Source organism: Panthera onca, chromosome D2, assembly GCF_046562875.1.
Source record: "Panthera onca isolate mPanOnc1 chromosome D2, mPanOnc1 haplotype 2, whole genome shotgun sequence".
Taxonomy (NCBI): Eukaryota; Metazoa; Chordata; class Mammalia; order Carnivora; family Felidae; genus Panthera; species Panthera onca.
The window spans coordinates 818,044-839,993 of NC_138349.1; the positions used below are offsets into that span (position 1 = coordinate 818,044).

Genomic DNA, 21,950 nt, shown 5'->3' on the forward strand with positions numbered 1-21,950 from the left:
CACAGTTGTGTGGCCGGGTCAGAAGTCGTCACAGCCTGCACAGAACCCATGTAGAGGGCACCCACCCTCCCCCACACACACACTTGTTCTGGGAGACGGGTGTGTGTGCAAAGGTCCCCAGCAAGACAGGGACTCCAGCAGACCCAGGGCAGGGGGTGGAGCCGATCCGTGCAGGCTCCGGAGAAGGGAAGTGAAGGCTGCAGCCAGGCTGTTAGGGACACGAGGGTGACGCTCTACGGCCATTACATTTACCAAATAAATAACTTTGAAGGAACAAAGGTGCTGGAGTTAGGGGAGAGGAGCTGGGGTGGCGGGAGGGGCAATGTGGGAGGGGCCTGGTGGGGGGGGGGGTCCCCACGCTGGGGGAGGAGCTTCGGCACAGGGAGCAGAGGATCTGCGGAGGATGGGAGCATTCATTCGGCCGGGGCCAGGTGCCTACTGAACCCTGGGGGAGCACAGAACCCCTCCCCCACCCCGCCAGGGGCTCTGGAACCCCCCCCCCCCCCCCCCCGCAGGTGGGGCCGGATGCTGGCCCATTCCATTCCATTCCATAGTATTTACTCAGCCCCGAGGCACCTGAGCGTGGAGTCTCCGCTGACCTGGGTGCTGACAAGGTGACAGGCTCAGAGATGACCACTCGGCAGGTGCTGCTACCCGGAGGGGGCTTGATACTCACTGGGGAGCGGCCCAGGCCTTGGCGTGCAGGCCGCAGAGCAGTGCAAGTGGGGGGAGGGGGGAAGGGGTGGGGAGGTGGAAGGGGTGGGACGGGGGAGGCCTCCTCTTCCAGCCCCTCCCACCTCAGGGCCTCCTCTGGCAAGGGTGGGGGTGGGGTCACCCTCAGCTCCCGCACGCAGGGTGAGGCCACTAGAGGCTCGGGGAGCTCGGGGGCTCTGCGTGGGGCCCCAGGGGTGTTTGCTGAGGAGGGTGGGACTTGCTCCTGCCCCTCCTCCTGTGGCAAAGGTCGGCCTCCTCTGAGCGGCCCAGCCCAACCGCGTGGGTCTGGGCTCCCGCACCTCTTCCCTCGCTCTGTGACCCGGACGCTGCAGGGGTTACATCCGGGCACCTCCGTGGTCTTCTTAGGCTCGCGGACCCCTGGGTTAGCTCAGCAACTCCTGAGTCGGACCCCCGTGAGGCCTCGTCGTGCGAGGGTTTGAGGATCATGAGCGCGAAGCAAGGGCCCTTTGCAGGGGTGGCCCCCAGAGTGGCCATGGTCCCGGCGGGCCGCAGCTCAGCGACCACGACGAGCGGAGCACAGACGGAGGACCGCTTCGTTGATAACGTCTCCGAGGACTCGATGGCTCCTGAATCCAAGCTCCATTCCTGGGCCCGCCTCCCCTCCCGCCTCCGCCCAAGGAGCCGGCTGCGAGGACTTGACCCCGGCCCGCCCTCCGCAGGGGCCCACCCTCCCGACCCGCCTCCCCCAGCGAGCCGGTCCGTCGGGCAGACACTCCCCAAGCCCCCTGTTAATCGTTCGTTACCCACCCGCACCTGCCAGTGCGCGAGGGGTCGTGGAGCGCTGCGTTCCCGGGCGCGCCCGGCACGTAGTAGGTGCCGAATAAATACGATCGAACGCATGAGGGTCTGTGCCAAGTAGCGCGCTCTGCGCTTCCCGACAACGTGTAAGTTCGCCCCGAAAAGCGCTCCTTTGTAGGACGTTTTCTTCAAGACCAGGAGATGGCATTCTCGAACCTCTCGGCTCTGGCGGCGGAGGTCCGCCCGAAGCTGGGAGCCCAGAGGCGCTGCTTCCCCGCAGGCCACCTTCGCCGGAGGAGGGGCTGCGCCAGGGGGCGCCGAACGGGGTGCGGGTGGGAGCCCCGGGGAGGGGGCGGCGGGGGCGCAGGCCAGAGACGGCGGGCGGGGAGGACGCCGAAGTCCACAGGCCTTCACCCGCGGGACCCGGGCACCGGGGGAGGGGGGCCCGAGGAGCGGCCTCCAGGAGGCTGGGGACCGTCCGGGGCGCGGCCTTGGGAACCCCGGAGCGCCGGGTAGACGCGCGGCCCTCGCCCCGCGCTCTGGTCCCGCACCGCGGCCACCGGCTCCCCGGGGAGACGCGCGCGCTGAGGCCAGAGGACACCCCAGCCGCAGCGCAGGGAGGGCCGGGCGACGTGGACAGACCCGGGGTCGCTGGGGCGCAGGACAGCGACTCGGGATCTGCTTCCTCCGCGGTGAAAGACGTCCGGGAGGCTCTCGCCCAAAGCGCGGCGCCGGGAGCTTGGCGGGTCCTCCTGCCTCCGAGCCAGGGCCGCCCGCACCGTTCGGAAGGACTGCGCGCCCCTGTGGTCCCGCCGGGCGCGCCCCAGAGGCCCTTCTGGCCGCCACCGCCAGAAGGCTCTTCGGGTCCCGAAGAGCAAAGGGCGTGTCCGGAGGAGGGAGTGACCCCGCCCCGCGCAAGGCCCCGCCCACCTGCCCCGCCCACCCGGTCTCCTCCTCCCCCCGCCCCCGCGGCCCTCCCCCCCCCCCCCCCCCCCGGAGTCCCAGCCTGCGCGGCGGTGCCTCGGCCTCTGGGGCCCCATCCTGCGGGCAGAGTGCCCCCGCGGCCAGGCTCTCAGGGCGCACACGCGGCTGTTTGCCCCGGGGACGTGGGGTGTGTTGCAAGCGAGGCCGGGGCGGGTGTCCTGGGGGCCGGGCCCCGCTGGGGCAGGTCACCCGGATCGGGCGAGTGCAGCCCTGGCCCGGGAAGCGGGGAGGCAGGAACCCCCGTGCGCGCGGGGCTGCGCCGCACACGGAGCTGAGGGCCCCGCACGTGCCGCAGCCTCTCCTGGGCAGCACGGCGCGCGCGCACGGGACGCAGGGGCGACCCCCAGCCCTCAGGCCCGCGCAGCCCAGCCGGCCAGTGGCTTTCCAGCCGCGATCTGGCGTAGGGGCTCGCGGCGCCAAGACCCCGCCGCTAACGGCACAAAACGAAAATGGACCCCCGAAGGTCGCCGTGCGAGGGGACGCTGGGTCCCCGCACAGAGCCGGGAGGGTCGCCTCCACTCGCACCATCCAAACCCTGGCGGCCCGGGGGAAACGGGAAAGTCGTTGCTAACGGAACCGCACCAGGCCCGAGACAGGCGGTCCGTTCGCCCACGCTGGGGTCACGGCTCCCAGCAGGCAGCGAGCAACAGTAGCGGCCGCCACTTACGAATCAGTTGACGCCGCCCAAGAGACTAGAGGCGACAACGGCCAGCGTCTTACTCAGCGCCTGCTCCTCGCAGGCGCGGAGTCCGCAGCGATCTCCCTGAATCCCCCCAGCGGGGCCGTGGGCGGGGGGGCTTTTCGTAGCAGGGGGGACGGCTTGGGCCCCGCGTGTCCCGTGAAGGCGGCGCTACTGCCCGCTGCGCCTCGGGAGCGCACACAGGTCAAGGCCCCGACCGTGGCCCACGCGCCCTGGGTTCGGGGCTCTGAGCCGGCCACGTCGCTCTTCTCCACGAGACAGCAGCGGCACGTGGGCTCGGTCGTGGGGTCCGGGTGGGAGTTCGAGGCTGAGGTGGCCTTCCGGGAAACGCGGGGCCGGGAGGCCCGAACCGTCCGCGCGCCCCAACCCTGCAGAGGGCAGTGCCGCGGGCTGGGAGGGGACAGGGAACTGCCCGCCTGGCAGCGCGCGAGGCCGGCCACCTCGCTTGGGGCCCCCGGCGGGTCTCGCCAACCGCGCCAGCGGAGCAGATTCGCGCTGGCCCCTCGGCGCGCGGGCCACGAGGTCCAGCGTCCTCCACCCGTCTGCGTCACAGGGAACGTCCCCCCCGCCCCGATTGTTCGCGGTGCTCCCCGAAACCTGAGCCCGGGCCGGCGCTCTGGCCGTGTCCCCACGACGGTGCCAACCGGCTCCCCGCGCCCGCACACCTGGGGGCTCTTCGCCGAACGGGACGCACAGAACGTGCCGAGCGGATCCTCAAATCTGCATTCTTTCGAGCGATAAAATATGTTCTCGTATTTTTTCCCGATTCCCCATTAAAACCTTTGCCTAACTAAACTCCCATCCAACGGGATTTATTTCGTCCCGGGGGAGATAAATCAGGGGGCAAATTTACAGCCGGGGAGGCACCTGCCGCGCTAATGGGCCCTTCATGGAGTGCGCGGCCGGCGGGGGCGCGCAGACGGGCGGGGCGCTGGCCAATGGCCGGGCCGCGGGCGCCCGCAGCCAATCAGCGCGCGCGCCGCTCGGGGGCCCCCGCGGTTATCAGCGCGTCCGGCCCGCGCGGCGCCGCTCCGATCCGCCCCGGAGCCGCCGCCGCCGCCGCCGCCGTCCCGCCGCTGCCCCGCCGACCCCGCGGCCGCCGCACAGCCCCGCGCCGGAGCCGCCGCCCTCGCGCCTCCCCGGGCCGTCGGCGCCCGCGCCCCGAGCGCCCCGCTGCAGCCGGCGCCCCGGGCCGCGCGCGAACTTCCCGGGCCGGCGGGCGCGGGCGGCGGGCGGCGGCGGCGGCGGCGGCGGGGCCCGGATGGGCGCCCGGGCCGGCGGCGGCGGCGCCCATGGACGCTAACCGCCCGGGCGCGTTCGTGCTGAGCAGCGCGCCCCTGGCCGCGCTGCACAACATGGCCGAGATGAAGACGTCGCTGTTCCCGTACGCGCTGCAGGGCCCGGCCGGCTTCAAGGCGCCCGCGCTGGGCGGCCTGGGCGCGCAGCTGCCGCTCGGCACCCCTCACGGCATCAGCGACATCCTGGGGCGGCCGGTGGGCGCGGCGGGCGGCGGCCTCCTGGGCGGCCTGCCCCGTCTCAACGGGCTCGCGTCGTCGGCCGGCGTCTACTTCGGGCCCGCGGCCGTGGCGCGCGGCTACCCCAAGCCACTGGCCGAGCTGCCGGGGCGCCCGCCCATCTTCTGGCCCGGCGTGGTGCAGGGCTCGCCCTGGAGGGACCCGCGCCTGGCCGGCCCGGGTAGGTGGCGCGCGCGCGGGGAGGCGGGGGGCGGGGCGCGGGGCGCGGGGCGGCCGGCCGAGCTCACCGCCGCCGCCAACCCGCTTTGCAGCCCAGGCCGGCGGGGTCCTGGACAAGGACGGCAAGAAGAAGCACTCGCGGCCGACCTTCTCGGGCCAGCAGATCTTCGCGCTGGAGAAGACCTTCGAGCAGACCAAGTACCTGGCGGGCCCGGAGCGCGCGCGCCTCGCCTACTCCCTGGGCATGACCGAGAGCCAGGTCAAGGTGAGCGGCCGGGAGCTGGGCGGCCTCCCGCGGGCCCCGCTGCGCGGAACGTGGCGGTGGCGGGAGGGGATCCCGGCGCCCGCGTCCGGCGAACGGCGCGCGACCGGCCGCCAGCCCGCGCCCCCCGCCCCGTCCCCCCCCCGCCCCCAGCCTCCCGCAGCCCCCCCGGGGGCGCCGCTGCCCCGCGGCCGGGCCGAGGAGCTGCCGCCGAGGGCCCTGCGCGTCCACGCGGGCGGCGGGGGTCTCGCCCGGGGAGCCGCCTGACCGCCCCCCAACCCCAACCCCAACCCCCCGCTCCCCGCCGCAGGTGTGGTTCCAGAACCGCCGGACCAAGTGGCGCAAGCGGCACGCGGCGGAGATGGCGTCGGCCAAGAAGAAGCAGGACTCGGACGCCGAGAAGCTGAAGGTGGGCGGCTCAGACGCGGAGGACGACGACGAGTACAACCGGCCCCTGGACCCCAACTCGGACGACGAGAAGATCACGCGGCTGCTCAAGAAGCACAAACCCGCGAACTTGGCGCTGGTCAGCCCGTGCGGCGGCGGCGCGGGGGACGCCTTGTGAGCAAGCAGGGTCGGGGCGGGCCGGCGCCCCTCGCCGCCGCCCGCCCGCGTGTATATATATTTTTACAGAATAAGTTATAAGGCGGCCGCGCGTCCCGGGCGGAATCACTTTGTATAATCAATAAATTATTTAACACGTTCCCGGCGGAGCCGCGGCTCCCGAGGCTGCACCGCGTGTGTCTTCCTTCTCGAGAACTCCGTTCTCCGCACGCCCCCCCCCCCCACTTCCCCGCCCCGCGGGTCCCCCGGCCCAGGCCTCGTCCCCGCGGGGGCCGGGCTGGCGGCGGCGGCGGGGGCGCGGTGCGGCCCCGGCCTCCCTGCCCCGCCGTGTCCCCGCGCCCGGGCGGCGGCAGCTCGCAGCAGCGAGGGGTCCGCGAGGGCCCGGCCCCGCGACCCCTCGGCCGCCCCGGGAGAGCCGGAGGAAGGAGCCGCGACGCCAGCGAGCGCCCAGCGGGGCCGGACGGGGACGCGGACGGAGACGCGGCGCGCACGGGGCGCGGGCGGCAGGTGTGCGCGCGGCGGCAGGTGCGGCGCCCCTCCGACCCGCGCCGCCACCTGCGCTCGCGAGCGGGCGCGGTCCCCGGGGCTGCGGGGCCGGCTCAGTGGCGGAGGTCTGCGGCAGGTGAGCCCCCCCTCCCCACCCCGCGCGCGCGTCCTCCTCCTGGGAAAGCCGGGGGCGGGCGAGGGGCCAGGGGCGAGGCCTACGCCGCCGCTGGGCCCCGCGGCTCGGGCCGACCGGTCTGGTCTGGCACATCCGGGAACGCCTCCGCGGCTAAGCTTTCCGCCCCCGGAGCCCGCACTCGGAGCGCAGCCCACGAACACGTCGGGTTTTAAACTCTGCACCGGGGCCCCTGCAGCCCCCGGCCCGTAGTCTTCAACCGGCAGAAGCTGCTGTTTGATCCAGACTCGGGCGCCGGAGGGCACTCCAAAGCGACCCCGCACAGGGACAGCGAGGCCCGCGGACCGGGCGGCTTTGGGCCCCGAGGGCAGCGGCCCTGGTAGCGGGGGGCCGGCCCGGCCGGCCGCTCGGGGCCGGAGCCGGGGCTCCACGTGGTTGCGTCCTACTGCTCATTAACTGTTGACTTTTAAGTTAAAAATTAAATACAAGTGATGACAGTACGACAACTGTTCTCCCGGAAGGCGTTTTTTAAAACGTCAGACAGAAACGTGAAAGGCTGAAGTCGGTCTCTGCCACAGTGGCCGCACCATTTTACAAAAGACATTTCTTTTGAACCGCTGGCTGGTTTTCTCTTTAATGGCGCGGTCTCGAAATCTGCCTCATTTCTGCGAGTGAACTGTTCTCTCAGCTCAAGTTAAGAGCGGAGGAATTTCCAGTTTTCAACTTTCGCGGAATGCAGTGCGTTTTTATAATCTCCTTTTCAAAGGCCGAGGGGTAATTGCCATTAGCTACCACCGTCCACGGAAGGGGATTCCCGGATCTCCGCGGGGCCGCATCGGAAGGAACAGCCCACAAAGGCTCGCCCTCCGCTACTTAGCATTTCAAAGGAGGCGGGAGAGGGAAGGAAGAAACAAAGCGGACGCGGCACTGTTTTCACCAGGATCAATTTTATTGCTTAGGAACCGGAGCGGTCGTTTCTAAAGGCCTCCACAGTGACCAACAATGAAACCCCGTGAGACAGAATGGCGTGGGGCGGGACTGCCGTGTGGCGCGTGGACAGAGCAGAGGGGCCACAGCACTGACACAGACCCCCAACGCGCGCGGTCAAGGACAGATTCGGCGAGCGGACACCCGATCACTTGCAAGGGTAGTGATTCACCTAAAGACGAGCATCTGAGGCCTTTACACAGTCCAGGAATTCTGTAGTGTTCTAGAGCAAATCAATAAAACCCACGTTTGTGTTTCATCCACAGGCACTGCAATGACCTTTAATGCCGTACTTCGTGCTAGGAGAGAACGTTTGCAGCAGGGCCATCACGTAGGTTGGTTGCAGCTGAGCAGCCGAGGGAACTTACGGTTAATGTTTTTTTATATACAGCCCATGTTAGAAGCGACTTCTACCTGAAGCAGACTAGATATTGTGGTTTTTCATTCCTCCCATATTATCGTTTTACGTGGGATACTTGGCACCATAGAACAGTAACAAAAGACAGACAGACAGGTTACAAAATTCTTAAAAGGTACACCCGAGCTAGCTACAAACTTCACATTCAGTCCTTAATGTTACACAGAAGAAAAGGCATAGGAGTAAGAATCTGCAAGTGTAGACGTGCCGTGGCCGACGTTCGCGCCCCGCCGGCCGTACTCTCGGATGCGTCCGCGTGATCTACGCAAAACTGAGCTCCTAGACTCCACTTCTACCTGCTGATAGGACACTCTCGAGCATTCGTACTGGAAAGTGTATTTAGCATAAGTTTTGGTAAGGTTTATAAATTATTTTTAAAAAGTATATATTTATATATATTTATATATATAAAAATGGAAAGCAGCTGCAGTGTAATTCAAAAACCACGTAACACGGCAGTTAGAGTAAATAACACGGAAAGGGGGGGGGGGCGGAGCACAGCAGCCACGCTGCCTGAGGCGGCAAAGAGCCCGCGCCCGCCGCCCACCCCGGGCTCGCCTCCAGCTGGCAGGGGGGTGACGCCCGTGGGCTTTCTACGCCGGAGACGCTCTTCCCACGCTGACAATTGTTAAAAATTGAAACCCTGGAGCCTGAAATACAGACTCCCTCTGCTGTCTGTAGAGTTTTGGCAACAGGACGGTGACTTATTACAAAAACCCACTATTTCTACTAAATGTCACACGAACAGACAAGACAGTGAGGTATGTGAGGCTTTTCCGGAACGGTCCGGAGGCTGAAGCGAAGTGTGGGGCCGGCCGTCTAGCGGGTGGCGCTCGGGCGGGTTTGTCGATGCAGCTGTTAGGAGTACGGATTTCACGGACGCGACTTCCACTTGCTCCTCGAGTTACGGGGAGGTCTCGCGAAGGGCCCTCTGCTGTCGCTGCCATCGCTTCCCTGCCGCGGAATGTGTCATTTGTTAAAGGAACAAACACACCAGGAAAAGCTGAGAAAAGGTGAACTCGAGGGAAGGAGTCATATTTACCACACGTCACTGCACGACACAACACTTGTGCACATGGGCGTGAGGTTTACCTGCCCCGGGCGCGATGCGGAAGGCCAGGAACACGGGCTGCAGCGGAGAAGAGAGGGCGTCAGGACCCCGGCCGCGAGCTGACCCTGACCCCCGACCGCCCCAGCCGCGCCCCCTGGCTTGTGCGCTGGCACCAACGTGAGCCCAGCTGACCCAGAACCGGAGCCGGGCCGGGTGACCGGACCCAGAACCGGGGCCACGCGCCTTCGCGTTTTGTCAAGCGGGTATCGCTTCCGGGTGGGGAGAAGCTCACCCACAGACCGCTGGATAAACCCCAACCAGCACGGGGAAGGACCGGTGCCGGGGGTCACGGCCCGGAGGCCTTGCGGACAGGACCGAGTGCCAGTCTCTGATTTGGCTGAAGGTGGGACAGGGCCGGCACCGCCCTCGGTGAGCCTGCGGGGCCCTGGCGTGAGGGCCGTCCGCTTGTACCAAGGTGGCCCCTGCACGCAATTCCTCGTGCCCACAGAGCACTCCCACTCCCACCTGCACTGTGGACGCGGCTCGGCACGAGAAGGCCACTACAGTAGCCCAAGTGCACGCTAGAAGAACGACCCTCAGAAATCATCGGCTGTAGACGGTATTTTCGTATAAATAGCACAATTCTGTATTTTGTTCTGCCTTCTTAATCCACCTACCTGCCTGCCTGCCTGCCTACCTTCTGGTATTTATTACAAGCAAATAAACAGACCAAACGTGGCCTGTGCCGTGGAGGCCGACCGAGGAGAAGCGGCGGCCCGGCCCTGCCCGCCGCCCGCCACCCGCCGCCGTCCGCCGATCGGGCCGCGCCCCGCCCCGCAGCAAAGGCACATCACCTTGTGGTCTCCCATGCAGACGTTGGGCCCGATGTGGTCGTAGGTGACAACCTTCTCCTCGCTCTCCGACTGGGGAAGCAAACAGAGAGAACCGTGTGGGAGGCAGGAACGGTGGGGCCTCCTTGGGGAGCGCCAGCTACCGCCCCCGCCCAGCTCCCTGCATGCAGGTCTCTGGCCGGCCCCTCAGAGGGAGAAGCCGGCCAGCACGCAGAACATTCTGGAAGCCCTGGGAGCCCCCGACCCTCCCTGCTCCTGGACGGGAGTCGGGCCGGGGGCCGCAGCACGTGCCCCTGCCAGAGCCCTTGCTCAACGGCAGTTAGTGCCGCCGTGAGCTTTTTTCCCGGGCTGCCCCCCACCCCGGCACTGGAGCAGCTTATCGGGCTCCAGATGCCCCGTGTACATCTGTTCTGACAGCCTGTTGTATTAACCCGGAACTCGGTTCACAGGACGCAGCCGCCACTGACTCCCCGCTGCTGCACGGGGCACTTTGCACACGCTAATTAAGCGCTGCGCGCACACCGGCTCCCCTCCCTCCTCGCCGGCTCTGCCAGCCCGCGGCCGCCGCCGGTATTTTGGGTGCGACCCTGAGGGTTCGCTGCCGGCCATCAGTCAGCTCCGACTGGACCGGAATTTTACACCCGCAGCTGGAGCGTGTGAGACTATAAAGTTAAAACTGAATTATCTTTAATGCAGTAGGAGGCTTAAGGTCAGATGTACTTCCCAGCGTGGTCGCCTGCCAGAAAGTATGAACACGTAACCGGCACCGCGGGCGTGAGCACGCCCCATCCTTCACGGGGGCGGCGCGGCCTTGCGGAAGGAGGGGACATTCATCAAACGCGGCCCGGTAATTTACAACGGCAGCATAAAATTGTGGACTTCCAACCGCATAATCTCGAGACAGATAAACAAATTACAGCAACGCGATCATCCCCGCGGATCCCAGCCCGCGCCGCCAGCCCGCCACCTTTCGTGTTTTAGGGCCGGGGAAGCAGAACGGGACATGATGACGAGGTGGCGGAGCGTGGCATGATGGATGAGGCCGAGGGGCTGCTCGCGGTGCGCGTCTGCTCCCGCTGTAAGGCCCGCTGCCGCCGGGCAGCCCCCCGGGAGGGCCGGGGGGGACATCTGTTGGGGGGGGGGGGGACCCTCCCCTCCAGCCCCGGCCCGCCCCCCCCCCCCCCTTCCAGGGCCGAGGCATCAAAGCTCGGAGAAGACGTGAGAGAACACAGAAGAGCGGGCAGCCCCTTCCACGGAGCCACGTCAAGCCCGGGCGGCACACCAGAGATGGTGCTCGGCAGCTGGCTCCCGAGAGTTCGCTGCAAATGCGGTTTCCTTGGTCGTGGTTGTTTTCCCTGTGGACGGCTTGCCCCTTGCCTGTCCCCGAGGCCCCGGGGGCCCCATGCTGATTGCGGCCCTGTGCCCCACTCACCCCACACGGTCACGGCCGGCAGGGACGCGATGCCGTGGGCCTCCGTGCGACCGCACACGGCCGTCTCCCGAGCGCCAGAGGGCGGGCACCGCTGCGTCCACGCCGGGCGCCGGGCAGGCCCCGGGTCTGTGCGCTCGTGGCCCACGTCCCCTGCAGTGTCAGCCAGGAAGGCCAGTGGGGGAGGGGCCCTGGGGGCCAGGGGGCCACAGGTGGGTGCGGGCCTTGCGCACCGCCCGGGGTAGGACTGCCGAGGCCCCGCCACGGCAGGCTTGCCGCGGACCCATCGAAGCCCCTGCCTCCAGCCCAGTCCCCCAGCCGGCTTCCTCTCCACGGGCCCAGGCCGCTCTGGGCTCGGGGAAGAACGTGGAGAGCTGGGCCCTCGAGGAAAAGGGCAGCGGGGGCCCACGGGGTAGGGGGCACCGGGGAGGTGTGTGGTGGGGCGGCACGTGGGGGGCTCCGCCCTCCTGGCCGTGACCGCTGTTGGCCCGGCGCGCTCCGCGTCCCCGGGGGAGGACCCAGGGCCCAGCCGAGCGGTCCCGGGGACGGCCCCCACCTAAGATGTGCCCCCGTCTGCTCTGAACACTGGGCACTGGACCGCGGCACGCCCACCTCACCCCAGGGTGACGCGTTTTCACTACCGGGTGGACAAAACCAGCGCAGGACTGGATCCTTCTGAAAACACTCTTTTTGTATTGGAATGTGGACACGGAAGATTCTGGAAAATCAGGAGGCCACAGGAAGCCCAAACGTCCCAACACCCAGTGCGGTGTGCCACCTCCTGAATGTCGCCCGTCCGTCTTCGCCCTGTCGAGCCCAGATGTGAATCAGGCTCGTGATTCACAACTCAGGAAGATAACGGCAGACGTCTCCACCACACTTTGCAGCCTACGCGCTCTCTCGTGGACCAGAGCACATTTAGTTCCCCAGGATACAATCAACCGCGATGATTTTTAAAGCGCTGACGACCACGTGTGCCCGTCTCGGGTTCAGAAAGGTACGGGATGTCGCAGGGGCCCCTGAGGCCTGAGCGCTGGGTCTGACGCCAGGACTCGTCCCGGGTCTCCCCCGCGTGGCTGGTCCCGGGGCGGCTCTGGCACTCACCTTCAGAATCAGCTCCCTGGCGGACGGAGACATGAGGACGCGGTCGCACCACGCGGGGCACCGCGTGTTCATGTACTGCCTGCCCTGGCCGGAGTCCTCGCTGTACGGGTAGCTGGGGGGACACAAAGGCACCCGGTCAGCCGCCGGCTCCGGCCCCTCCTCCCACCGTCCTCCGCGTCCCCCGGGGAGGGCCCTGTGGGCTGCCCGTGCACGTGGGATGGCCAGCGCTATGCAGGGAAGGAATGCACGGTGAGAAGTTTCCAGAACACAAGGCCAAACTTGCAATTTCAGTCCTCACTGGAATCTTGGCTGTAATGGGATCTTGGGACAAGCCTTTCCTTTACAGAAATGGAATCCCCTGTTCACCTGTGGTTTTGGCTCCGTACGTGGCCTAGGGTACACGGAAGACCTACACAGGGAAAACCACGCCCCCGCCCCACGTCCCACTGGGAGACGTGCCCCCTTCCCCACCTGCACACCAGGGGCCAGCAGCTGTCTCCTCGCCGCAGTGGGACCCCCGCCAGACGCCCGTCATGCCTTGGGAAGCCGGGCCCGACCACACACGCTGCCCCCACACCTGCTCCAGCACGGCACCGCGTCTCCAAGGGTGCCCGGTGCCCGGGCCACAGGGTCATCGCCGTGGTTGCGCACGGGTCTGTGCCCGGTTCTCCCCTTCCCACCCACTGACCTGGCTCAGCCCCCAGGGACGGAGCCGCCACCGCTGACCCACCCGCAGGCAGGCGACACGCCCGCGGGCGGCAAACAGTGGGGTGCCGCCAGCTGACACGCGAGGTCATCCTGGGGACGCCCGGCTGCCTCCTGCATCCAGAACCCTCCGGGGCAGTCCTGCCCGTGGGCCCCGTGCAGCCGCCTCGGTGCCCCTACAGTGGCCAGCCCACCCCCAGCGGGCGTCCTGTCCGGGAAGGACTGAATCATCGGTGGACAGACTGGCTGTGCTGTGTGGGTGCCCTCGGCGTGGGCTGTCTGCACGGCCTTCAGGAGGGTCTCAGACCCTCCCTCGTGGAACAGTTGTTCAGGTGAATCCCAAACCACCCGCAGCTTCTTCTCCTGTTGCTTTGAGCTCCGAGAGCGGGACGTGGGTGGCCTTCTGGGCTGCTCCCGAGGTGGCCCCTGGTCTTTGGAGGACCCTGGCCCCTCTCCCTCTGCTCCGTGGCCTCCAGACCCGAGTCAGGCCTGTACCTTGACCATCAGGCTTCTGGACGTGTGCCTGCCCTGAGCCAGTGGCTCCCGGCCGCACGGGGCCCCCACACTTGGACCACAGAGGGGCCTCGGGCCCCAGCCCCTCAGGGAATTACCGCTTCCCTCGATTAAGGACTCAAAGCAGCAAATGCAGTTAAAACCTACACGACGGAAAGAGGACCAGCCACTCCTGTGTCCTACTTGTCACAACGTCCTCGTGAAGCACCCAGACGCCAGCTGCCCCCCAGCCTCCTCGGCAGGACAAGCGTGGACGAGTGTGCTCCTGGCTGGGCCGGGGCCACGGATGAGCGACATCGCGTGGCACACGCCAGCCCGCCTGGGTGCTGGGGGGGGCTCGCCGAGGCCGGGTGGCGGGCTCTGTCCGGGAACACGCCCGAATGAAGAGCCAGTGGCTGGGGCGGTGGCGCCCGTGGGCAGGGGCCAGGCAGTCCGAGCCACCGGCCGCCCCCGGCACCCCTCCTGGGCGGGCTCTGCCACCAGCGTTCCGCCCGACAGCTGGGTGTTGGCACGGTTCCTGCCCACTTCTTTTCTTTGTAGCTTTGTTTCTTTCCTTCTCTTTTCCAGGAGTTTCAGAAACAGCTGGTATTTTTGAAACCAAATGTTTGGGGGACGCTCTTATCCGCTTGGGGCTGGTGCACTGCACTGGCCGTGATGGGCGCGCGTCTGTACCTTTTCTTCCGGTAACGCGCTGGGGGGTCTGCGATCGCTCACACGGCGGGGCCGACTTGGCAGGCAGGGGTCCCAGGAGGGGCTTCTGTCCCCGCAGCCTCCCTGAGGGCGCACCCCCGCCCCTCCACCCCCACGGTGTGTGGAACGTACCGGAACGTGCCAGTCTGGCTGCGGTGTACTCCCGTTTCCTCCTGAGCCTGGCGTCCCCACCCGCGCTGGCCCCGCGGATTCGGCCGGCGGACACAGCCGGGCTTTGTGCCCTCCCGGCCGTGTTGTCCGGCTCGGGGCCCGCGGCGACTCCACCCGCCCGCCCAGCCGCGGCAAAGGGGCCGCTACCCACATCCTGAGGAAAGGAGCTCGAGGGGCAGGGAGGGAGGGAGGCCGAGTCCTCGAGGACAGGTGGACGATTGTTAGCTCTACCACACGCTGCCAACAGATACGGGCGGCTCTGCCTCTCCGTGGGGGCGAGGGCAGGGCGCCGGTCCTGGTCCCCACCCTGCCACGGTTTGCTTTCAGATAAGCGTGTGCACACGGCCGGCACCGAATTAGTCACTGTCGGCTCTGGAGGTGCTCAGGCCGCGGACAGGTGGCATCGGGCCAGGAGCCCTGCACTCCGTCCACCGTCTGGGCAGCGCATCACGCAGCGGAGGAAGGACCCGACCCTGCCCGGGCCCCGCCCCCCCCAGCCCGTCTGGACCAGCACCGGCACTGTTCTGGCTTGCTGCCCCTGGTCCCAGGAGTGGCTGGGCCCCCCTCTCAGGGGTCAGGGGCCACAGGGTACGGCCCCTGGGCTGTGGGGAGGAGGGCAGTGCCCCCAAGAGCAGGACACCTCTTGGGACCAACCTCTTTCTCCTTTGGACTCCCCTATAGTCACATTGGACTGTGGTGGCCGGGTCCTGCTCGAGCACGGTGGGGTCGGGCCTGAGGCTCCCCTTTGGGCACATACATTTTAGGGCCGAGGCACGAGCTTCGCCGCCGCTCTGGGCCTTTCTGGCTCTTCTCTGGGGCTCGTCCCAGCACCGCTGTGTGAGTCGTGACCACCTGTCAGGTCCCACCGTGCACAGGCGCCCCGCTGACAGATTTGTGTCCTGGCACAAACCCGGGCCTGCGGTGCAAACACTGGGCTTGGGCCCTGGGGTGTGTCCACGTGTGTGGGCGCTGCGCGCAGCCCTAGACGAGACCCGAAGACCGTCAGGGGTCTGCAAAGGGGTTTCCTGTAGCGTCGGTGGCATCGGGCGTAGCTGAGCCTCCAGGGTCGTGTCTGAGCGTGTGGAATTCATCCAGCTTCCGTCCGGACTTCGTCTCAGCATTTAAGCCGGGCCACCACAGCCACCGGCTGCCCTCACGGCTGTCCCCACCCCGGACCTTTGCCCCTGGCCAGCGGGCTTGCTCTAGTCCAGCAACTTGGCATGTTGTCCTCTGGAAACTCGGGGCAGAGCCGTGTCGACCCCCGACCCCCAGCTCAGTGGCAGCGTGTTCCCGGACAGAGCCCGCCACCCGGCCTCGGCGAGCCCCCCCCAGCACCCAGGCGGGCTGGCGTGTGCCACGCGATGTCGCTCATCCGTGGCCCCGGCCCAGCCAGGAGCACACTCGTCCACGCTTGTCCTGCCGAGGAGGCTGGGGGGCAGCTGGCGTCTGGGTTCTTCACGAGGACGTTGTGACAAGTAGGACACAGGAGTGGCTGGTCCTCTCTCCGTCGTGTAGGTTTTAACTGCATTTGCTGCTTTGAGTCCTTAATCGAGGGAAGCGGTAATTCCCTGAGGGGCTGGGGCCCGAGGCCCCTCTGTGGTCCAAGTGTGGGGGCCCCGTGCGGCCGGGAGCCACTGGCTCAGGGCAGGCACACGTCCAGAAGCCTGATGGGCAAGGTACAGGCCTGACTCGGGTCTGGAGGCCACGGTGCCTGCCGGTGCCCACCCCACGCATCTCCGTGGACCACATCCAACCTGGGCCCAGAGACCCGCTGGACAGACGGACGTCCTGGCTCCTTCCCAGCCGCCAGGCCTGGCAGATGGCACCTCCTCGTCCTAACTGCACAACGTCACACAGATCGTTATGGATGAGAATCTACAGGTGGTTAAACTTTAAATCAGGCCCGGGAAGAAGTCTGAAAAGAGCATCTTTGTCCTTAATTTAAAATTAAATGCATCCGTTAAGATAGACAACCCCTCCGCTGGCCTGAAGCGGTGAGTTTAGCTCTGTTACATACGTTTCTTTTTTCTTTTTTTCTTAAAGCTACAATTTGATCTTATTCTGTAATTAATTCCTTCAGGAAAAACCTCTCCTTCCGGCCGTGGGGAGTTGGCCTCCGGGAAGGTATGGTCGTGTTTCTTCCCACTGCTTCCTCCGAAAAAGTAAATCACTTTGCAAACGTCTCAGGGGCAGACCCAGGTCACGTTTTCCTGTTCTCTCAATCAGCTTTATAGTAAAGTGTCACCCGCACTGGGAAGGGCCCACACGTCCCCACGCGTCCCCCCGCACGACCCCTCATCTGGGGGGAGCCCCGCCGGCCCTCCGGCCACTGCCTGCAAAGTCAGGGGTCGTGACCCCAGCAACGCCAACCAGTCACGTCTCCGGGTCCTGCACCACGCCTGGCGTCCGGCCTCAACGCGTGCCACGATTGGAGATTTGTGTGCAGAGAGCGGTCTGGAGCCAGTCGCTGACATGTGGAGCTTTGCTTCAGTAGCGAGTATCCATCCCGCCACCGGTGGGCACTTGGGCTACTCCTGGTTTCTGGCTTGTCCTCAGGGGGTGGCGTGTGGGCCCCGGGGGTCCCCGAGACCCTTCGGGGAGCGTCTGTAAGGTAAAACCGCCTTCACGATCGCCCTAGGATGCCATCCGGCCTTCTCATGGTGCTGACGTTGCGCTGACGGGCGGGTGGCGTTCCTCAGTGTGGCTTCTGTGCGGCGGCCCCACGCTGAGAACCACGCGTGGTTACTCTCCCGGCTCTCCAGACCGCGAGGCGGGATGTTTCGAGACGCGGTGGGACGAGATGCGACAGACAGGTTTCTGCCACGTGGCTGTTTCAGATCATTGTCATGGAACGGCTTTTTTGTTTTTGTTTTTGTTTTTGCTAGAAAGGCATAAAGACTGTTGTCGCTCAGACACGGGCATCAGACAGGAGTTTTCTCAAGAGGCCACGAAACGAGCCATTTTTCCTCTCCAGGAAAACATCCGAGAGAATTTTTGCCAGTGAGAAAATTCAAGCTCTCAAGCAGAACCCAGGAGTTTGGAGAACTGGTATCGGCCCCACGTGCCTGGCAGTGCGCCACGGGACACAGTGCTCTGCTCCGTGGCCCTGAGGCCACACGGCAAGGGACACGCCGTCTCACACCTGCCAACATCTGGGACGTCTGCACAACGTGGCACCCCAGGGGCTCCGAAGGACCAACCTGTGACGTCCCCAGTCGTGCACGTGGGCGGCCCCCTCCCACGGCAAAGAGCCGGTGGCTCACGGATGTGGTTTCAGCTCCACTCCGCTGCCGGAGGGATGTTGACAGACCCGCGGACGCACCGTCCGGCAGGATGGGACTTCGTCGGGCTGGGCGCTGCCCCGGGCCTGGTGGGGGTGGCGGGCGCCATCGCACAGCCCAGGGTGGGGCTGGAGGGCCCCCGCGGTCCCTCTGCCTGCCCCCCCCCCCCGGGGTGAGCGGCACACTGCCTCTCGACCACCGCCCACGGCCGGTCACTGCTGTGGTGGCCCCAGGGAAGGTGCTATGCGAGCTGTGCCTTCGTGGAGAAGGACTGGAGAGTCTGTAAACGTCTGAATATCAGCACCTTTTCCAGCAAAGCGACGGCATTAAGTTCCAATCCGTTAGGACTGAAGTTGTGTTAGTCCGTGGAGAACGCTAACAAGCATCTTCGTGAAGAACCCCTCTCTCTCGTCGCGAGGCCCGGCTGCCGATGAGACGCCTGTGGGGCTCGCGGGTGCACGGCCAAGCTGGCACTCCGCACCGCCACCCGCCCGCCACCCGGGGCCCTGGGGAGCCACCCCCGGAGCACGTCCTGCTCGGCACGGCGCTGCGGGAGGGCCAGAAACTGTGTGACCCGCGTGCCGGGCACTCACCACCTGGATAAAGGGCAGAGAGTACAGATACATTCTGGAAACCAGCCAGAGGCCACGGGAACGGATGTTCAGGGTTTGCGCTCACGCACTGGCACGGGCACATGCCCTCAGATGCCGCCACGGTTCCCTGGTTCTGACGGACCGAGGCACACACGGGCCTCCCTGAGACCAACGACCTGACAGCCCCGGCTGCCCGGGCCCAGTCTTCACAGCCTTCCAGCAAGTACCGAGAGCAACAGCGAGTCCTGGCGATACCCGAGAGCCGTGTGGGGGGGATGAGAACACACAGCCTCGGAGACACAGGCAGTGCTTTGTCCGGACCTCCCGGCCGACCCGGAGCAGCCTGGGAAGTGAAAAGCGATGTTCACAAACTATACGTGTGTTGGGTAAAACCCTCCGGGCTGTGGGAAGGAACTGGCGTGGCACTTTGCGGTCAGTGAGGGGTCTCCGTGTACAAGCCTGCCCTGCCCAGGCCACGAGGACAAAGGCAGAAGGTGGGGACCCTTTCCCTTCCGGGAACATCTTCACGGGACCCAGCCAACATCTGCAAACAGAAACCTCTGTCGGAGGGAACGAGCGTGGGGAACCCGAGCTGGGCATCCTTCGGTCCAGAACCCGTGTGCCGCGCTTCCCGAGGGGACCGGCCTCCACCAGAGCCCCCTCCCAGCAGGACAGCCGCCCTGTGGGTGGGGAGTGGCAGCTGGCGGGGGGATGCCTCGAGCTCACCCCCCACCCCCAGGCACCCCGGCACTGGAGAACGACAGTCCCCACTGAGACGGGGGCCCCGTGGTCCAGCCTCAGACCCCGTGCTGGGGACGGAGTTCCTGCCTCCTTCCCCACAGGGCGATGTCGTGTCCCTGGTCGGGCGGTGCCGGGAGTGTGGGACAAGAAGGAGCTGGACGAGAGGGCGGGACGCTTCAGGCCTGCCAATCTTCCGGAAGGCTCTGGCCCCGGAACAGGTGCTTCTGCGTTCAGGACTCAGCCAGCAGCGCTGCCTCTCCCCAGGCGGGGACAGGACAGCCGTGTCACCGAGCTCCTTCCTGCAGGCAGCACTCTGGGGCCTTCTCACCCTCTGCTCCAAGAGGGGACAAAGGACCGTGCGCGAGGAAACCACTCCGGGTCAGAAGCCCCCAGCCGCTTCCAGCCGCGAGACTGCTCCATGCTGGTGGCTGTTCACAGTCCAGACACGCGCACCCACACCCAGGAGACAGCCCCCCACGCTCACACCCCCACGCTCCCCGCCCGGGCAATGCACACTCTGCATATGCATCTTGCACGTGAATACACGCCCACGTACACTCATGCGCACACGATGTACAAGAACACAGCCTGCCTCATGCACACCCACCCCCTCGGACGTGCACACGCCACATACAGGCCCCTGGGTACACGCACCCGTGCACATGTGCACACCCAGCTCACACCCAACACCCACCTATACAAGACACACACCCAGACACACATCCCTAAACCCATACGTGCGCACATACAAGCACGCGTGTGTACGAACCCCAGATCCACCCTCCGTGTACATACACCACCCCCCATGCACACACGTGCACACACATCCACGCGTCTGTGGATGCTACGCACATGCACAGTAACCTACATTCTGCACACACACTCCCATACCTACACACGTGCACACACGTGCGCTCTTACCTAAGTAACGCCCACCTGCACACAATCTTCTGTTCACACCCCCACGTGTGCATGTCTGTGCCCGCTGCAGCCCACGCGGGCAATCGCCCATACACAGCTGCGCGTGAGCTCACACCCCACCGTGTGCACACACCCACACGCACGCACACACACGCACACGCAGCATGCCTGAGACCACTTATCGTACAGGAGAGTCAGAATTTACCTGGCGGACATCAAACCTTACAGCCACCGTCCCCGACCACTGCCCGTTCTCTCCCCAGACTTTACGGGGGCTCGTGCCCTTCCCACATGGTACAGCAGCTCCAAACCCCACACGGGGAGCCCTGGTCACACACATGGTTTCAAAAATACGGAGGAGCTGAAGGAGGAGGGGCCGTGTGTCTTGGGCAGTGGGGGAGGGGGGCAACGTGGCGCGTGACCCAGGCAGGGGGGAGGGGGATGACCCCGGGATCGGGGGAGGGGTGGACGATGGGGCAGCGGGGGGAGGGCGCCCTGGGCAGCATGGGGACCGGCCTTAAGAGCACTGGGTCGGTCTGTGTCAGAGCAGATGCGGGGACTGCACTCAGATCACAAGCGTTTCAGACCCGGAGCTGGGCTCTGACGTTCCAGAGCTGCCGATTTCCTTAGAAAAACCCTTTCACCTCTCTTGTCCCACACGCCCATCTTGGGACACCACTGTGTTACTTCCTAATTAAAGGAAATCGACCTGTAATCGATCACTTAATAACTTAATCGACCAGCCAAGCAGCCCCTGCGCCTGTGAAGCCAGCACCGGTAGGACATCAGGTGTCCCCTCCTTTGTCACAGCTCCTGTCTCTAGCCAGAGCGAGCTCTCTGCCCCTAAGGGCTCAGGGGCCCCGCAGGCCGCCCTGGAGCCCAGGACACCACCTGCAGTGAGTGCCTTCTCAGGCATGTGCACAGGTGCCAGGCTGGGGCAGGGACACCGTCCTCCTCCCACACGTCATGGACCTTGCCGAGGGCAGGGTGAACCCGTCCCGTGTGCACAGCCCCCCCTCCCCAGGCCCTGGTGAACAACGACCAGCACCCACGGGCGGCCCTTTGAAGTTCCTCCCACGTGGCACGAGATCACCCCCTTCTCCTGTCCAGGGGCGACAGAGGCCCCAGACGAGCGGGCTGCCGGGCGGCGGCCACTTTCCGGGGGAGGCCCGTGCCCACCCTGCCAGGAGCCGCCAGCCCAGGACCCCACTGTCCTATGTGGCCACGTGGGGGCTGACGTCCTTCCAAAGTCTCGCCGTGTCTGGGGGGTGGCCAGGCGGGCATCTCTGCTGCTCCCCACCAGGGCACTGGCCACGAGGCCCTGTGAGCTCTGCACTCGGGAGAAACTCGAGAAGCAGACACCAGCTCTAGGTGGCCGTGTCCACAAGGCCGTGGCCTCTGCCCCAGGTGCCCCCAGGCCTCCTCCCTCTTCGCCAGCTCAACAAAGCCTGGAGAGAGACCCCGGAGGTTGTTCAAACAGGGGGCACTCGGGGGGCCTGGCCTACCACACCCGGGACGAGGCAGCGTGACAAACCCTAAGAATCTTGTCAGGTCTCAGGTACGTCTGGAAGGACATCTGACCGCACGTCGCTATACCCGTGAGGGGTCGGGGCCATGAGGAGACGTGCTTGGTCAGCACCCACCTGGGAACCGCCGGGGCACCAACCAGGACCCAGTCCCTGCCTCTCTGGTCCCCTGGAACTCCCGCCGTGGCCCTCTCGGCCGGAGCCTGGGCCCCGAGGTCAGAGGGGCACCTGCCCATGCCCTCGAGCCGCAGGAAGTCACTCGTCCAGTGGTCTGTGGGGCCCCCTTCCGGCCTCCACACGTGTGACTGAACTGTGGCGCGGGGGAGGGAGGCCCCTCGCAGACGCACGAAGGGCCGTCTGGTTTTCGAGCTCGTTCCGGGAGCAGAGCTGTTAGGTCTGGTGATACTCCCCCCGCACCCCCCCACCCCCCGTTACAAACTTTCCGGAACGTGCCAGGGATCTAAAAGCAGAGAGAGGGAGGGGAGGAGTCTGGGGACAGGGTCTCCATGTCTTGAGGGTGCCCTCCCCCCAGGATGCCTGGCCCACCCTCTGCTGGCCTCTCTTTGCCCCACGCCCTCTGAAGCCTGGGTGCCTGTGTGGGCCGTGCCCCTCACGAGGGGATGGGGTGTCGTCGCTGTAGACCGCGAGATTCCGTAAACATCGGAGTAAAACC

The 21,950-nt window shown here is 66.1% G+C and overlaps 2 protein-coding genes across 4 annotated transcripts in view; one reads left to right on the forward strand and one right to left on the reverse strand.

Annotated features, from left to right (window-relative positions):
- Positions 1 to 4,202: 4,202 nt before the first annotated feature.
- NKX6-2 (NK6 homeobox 2) lies at positions 4,203 to 5,816 on the forward strand. The gene is made up of 3 exons (XM_060641159.3): positions 4,203 to 4,852; positions 4,944 to 5,116; positions 5,424 to 5,816. Exons 1-3 carry the CDS (start codon positions 4,450 to 4,452, stop codon positions 5,676 to 5,678), a joined length of 831 nt encoding a protein of 276 aa, XP_060497142.1. The 5' UTR covers positions 4,203 to 4,449; the 3' UTR covers positions 5,679 to 5,816.
- Positions 5,817 to 7,224: 1,408 nt separating this feature from the next.
- The window catches only part of INPP5A (inositol polyphosphate-5-phosphatase A), a 171,451-nt gene continuing 156,725 nt past the window's right edge, over positions 7,225 to 21,950 (reverse strand). For 2 of the 3 annotated variants that reach the window (XM_078435034.2, XM_078435032.2), the window contains exons 13-16: positions 12,137 to 12,248; positions 9,607 to 9,675; positions 8,744 to 8,830; positions 7,225 to 8,655 (exon numbers count right to left, since the gene is read on the reverse strand). In XM_078435034.2, coding sequence (XP_078291160.1) covers positions 8,750 to 8,830; positions 9,607 to 9,675; positions 12,137 to 12,248 — 262 coding nt within the window. In that variant the 3' untranslated portion in view covers positions 7,225 to 8,655; positions 8,744 to 8,749. The remainder of the gene's footprint in view (positions 8,656 to 8,743; positions 8,831 to 9,606; positions 9,676 to 12,136; positions 12,249 to 21,950) is intronic. The other variant, XM_078435033.2, reaches the window with a different exon arrangement.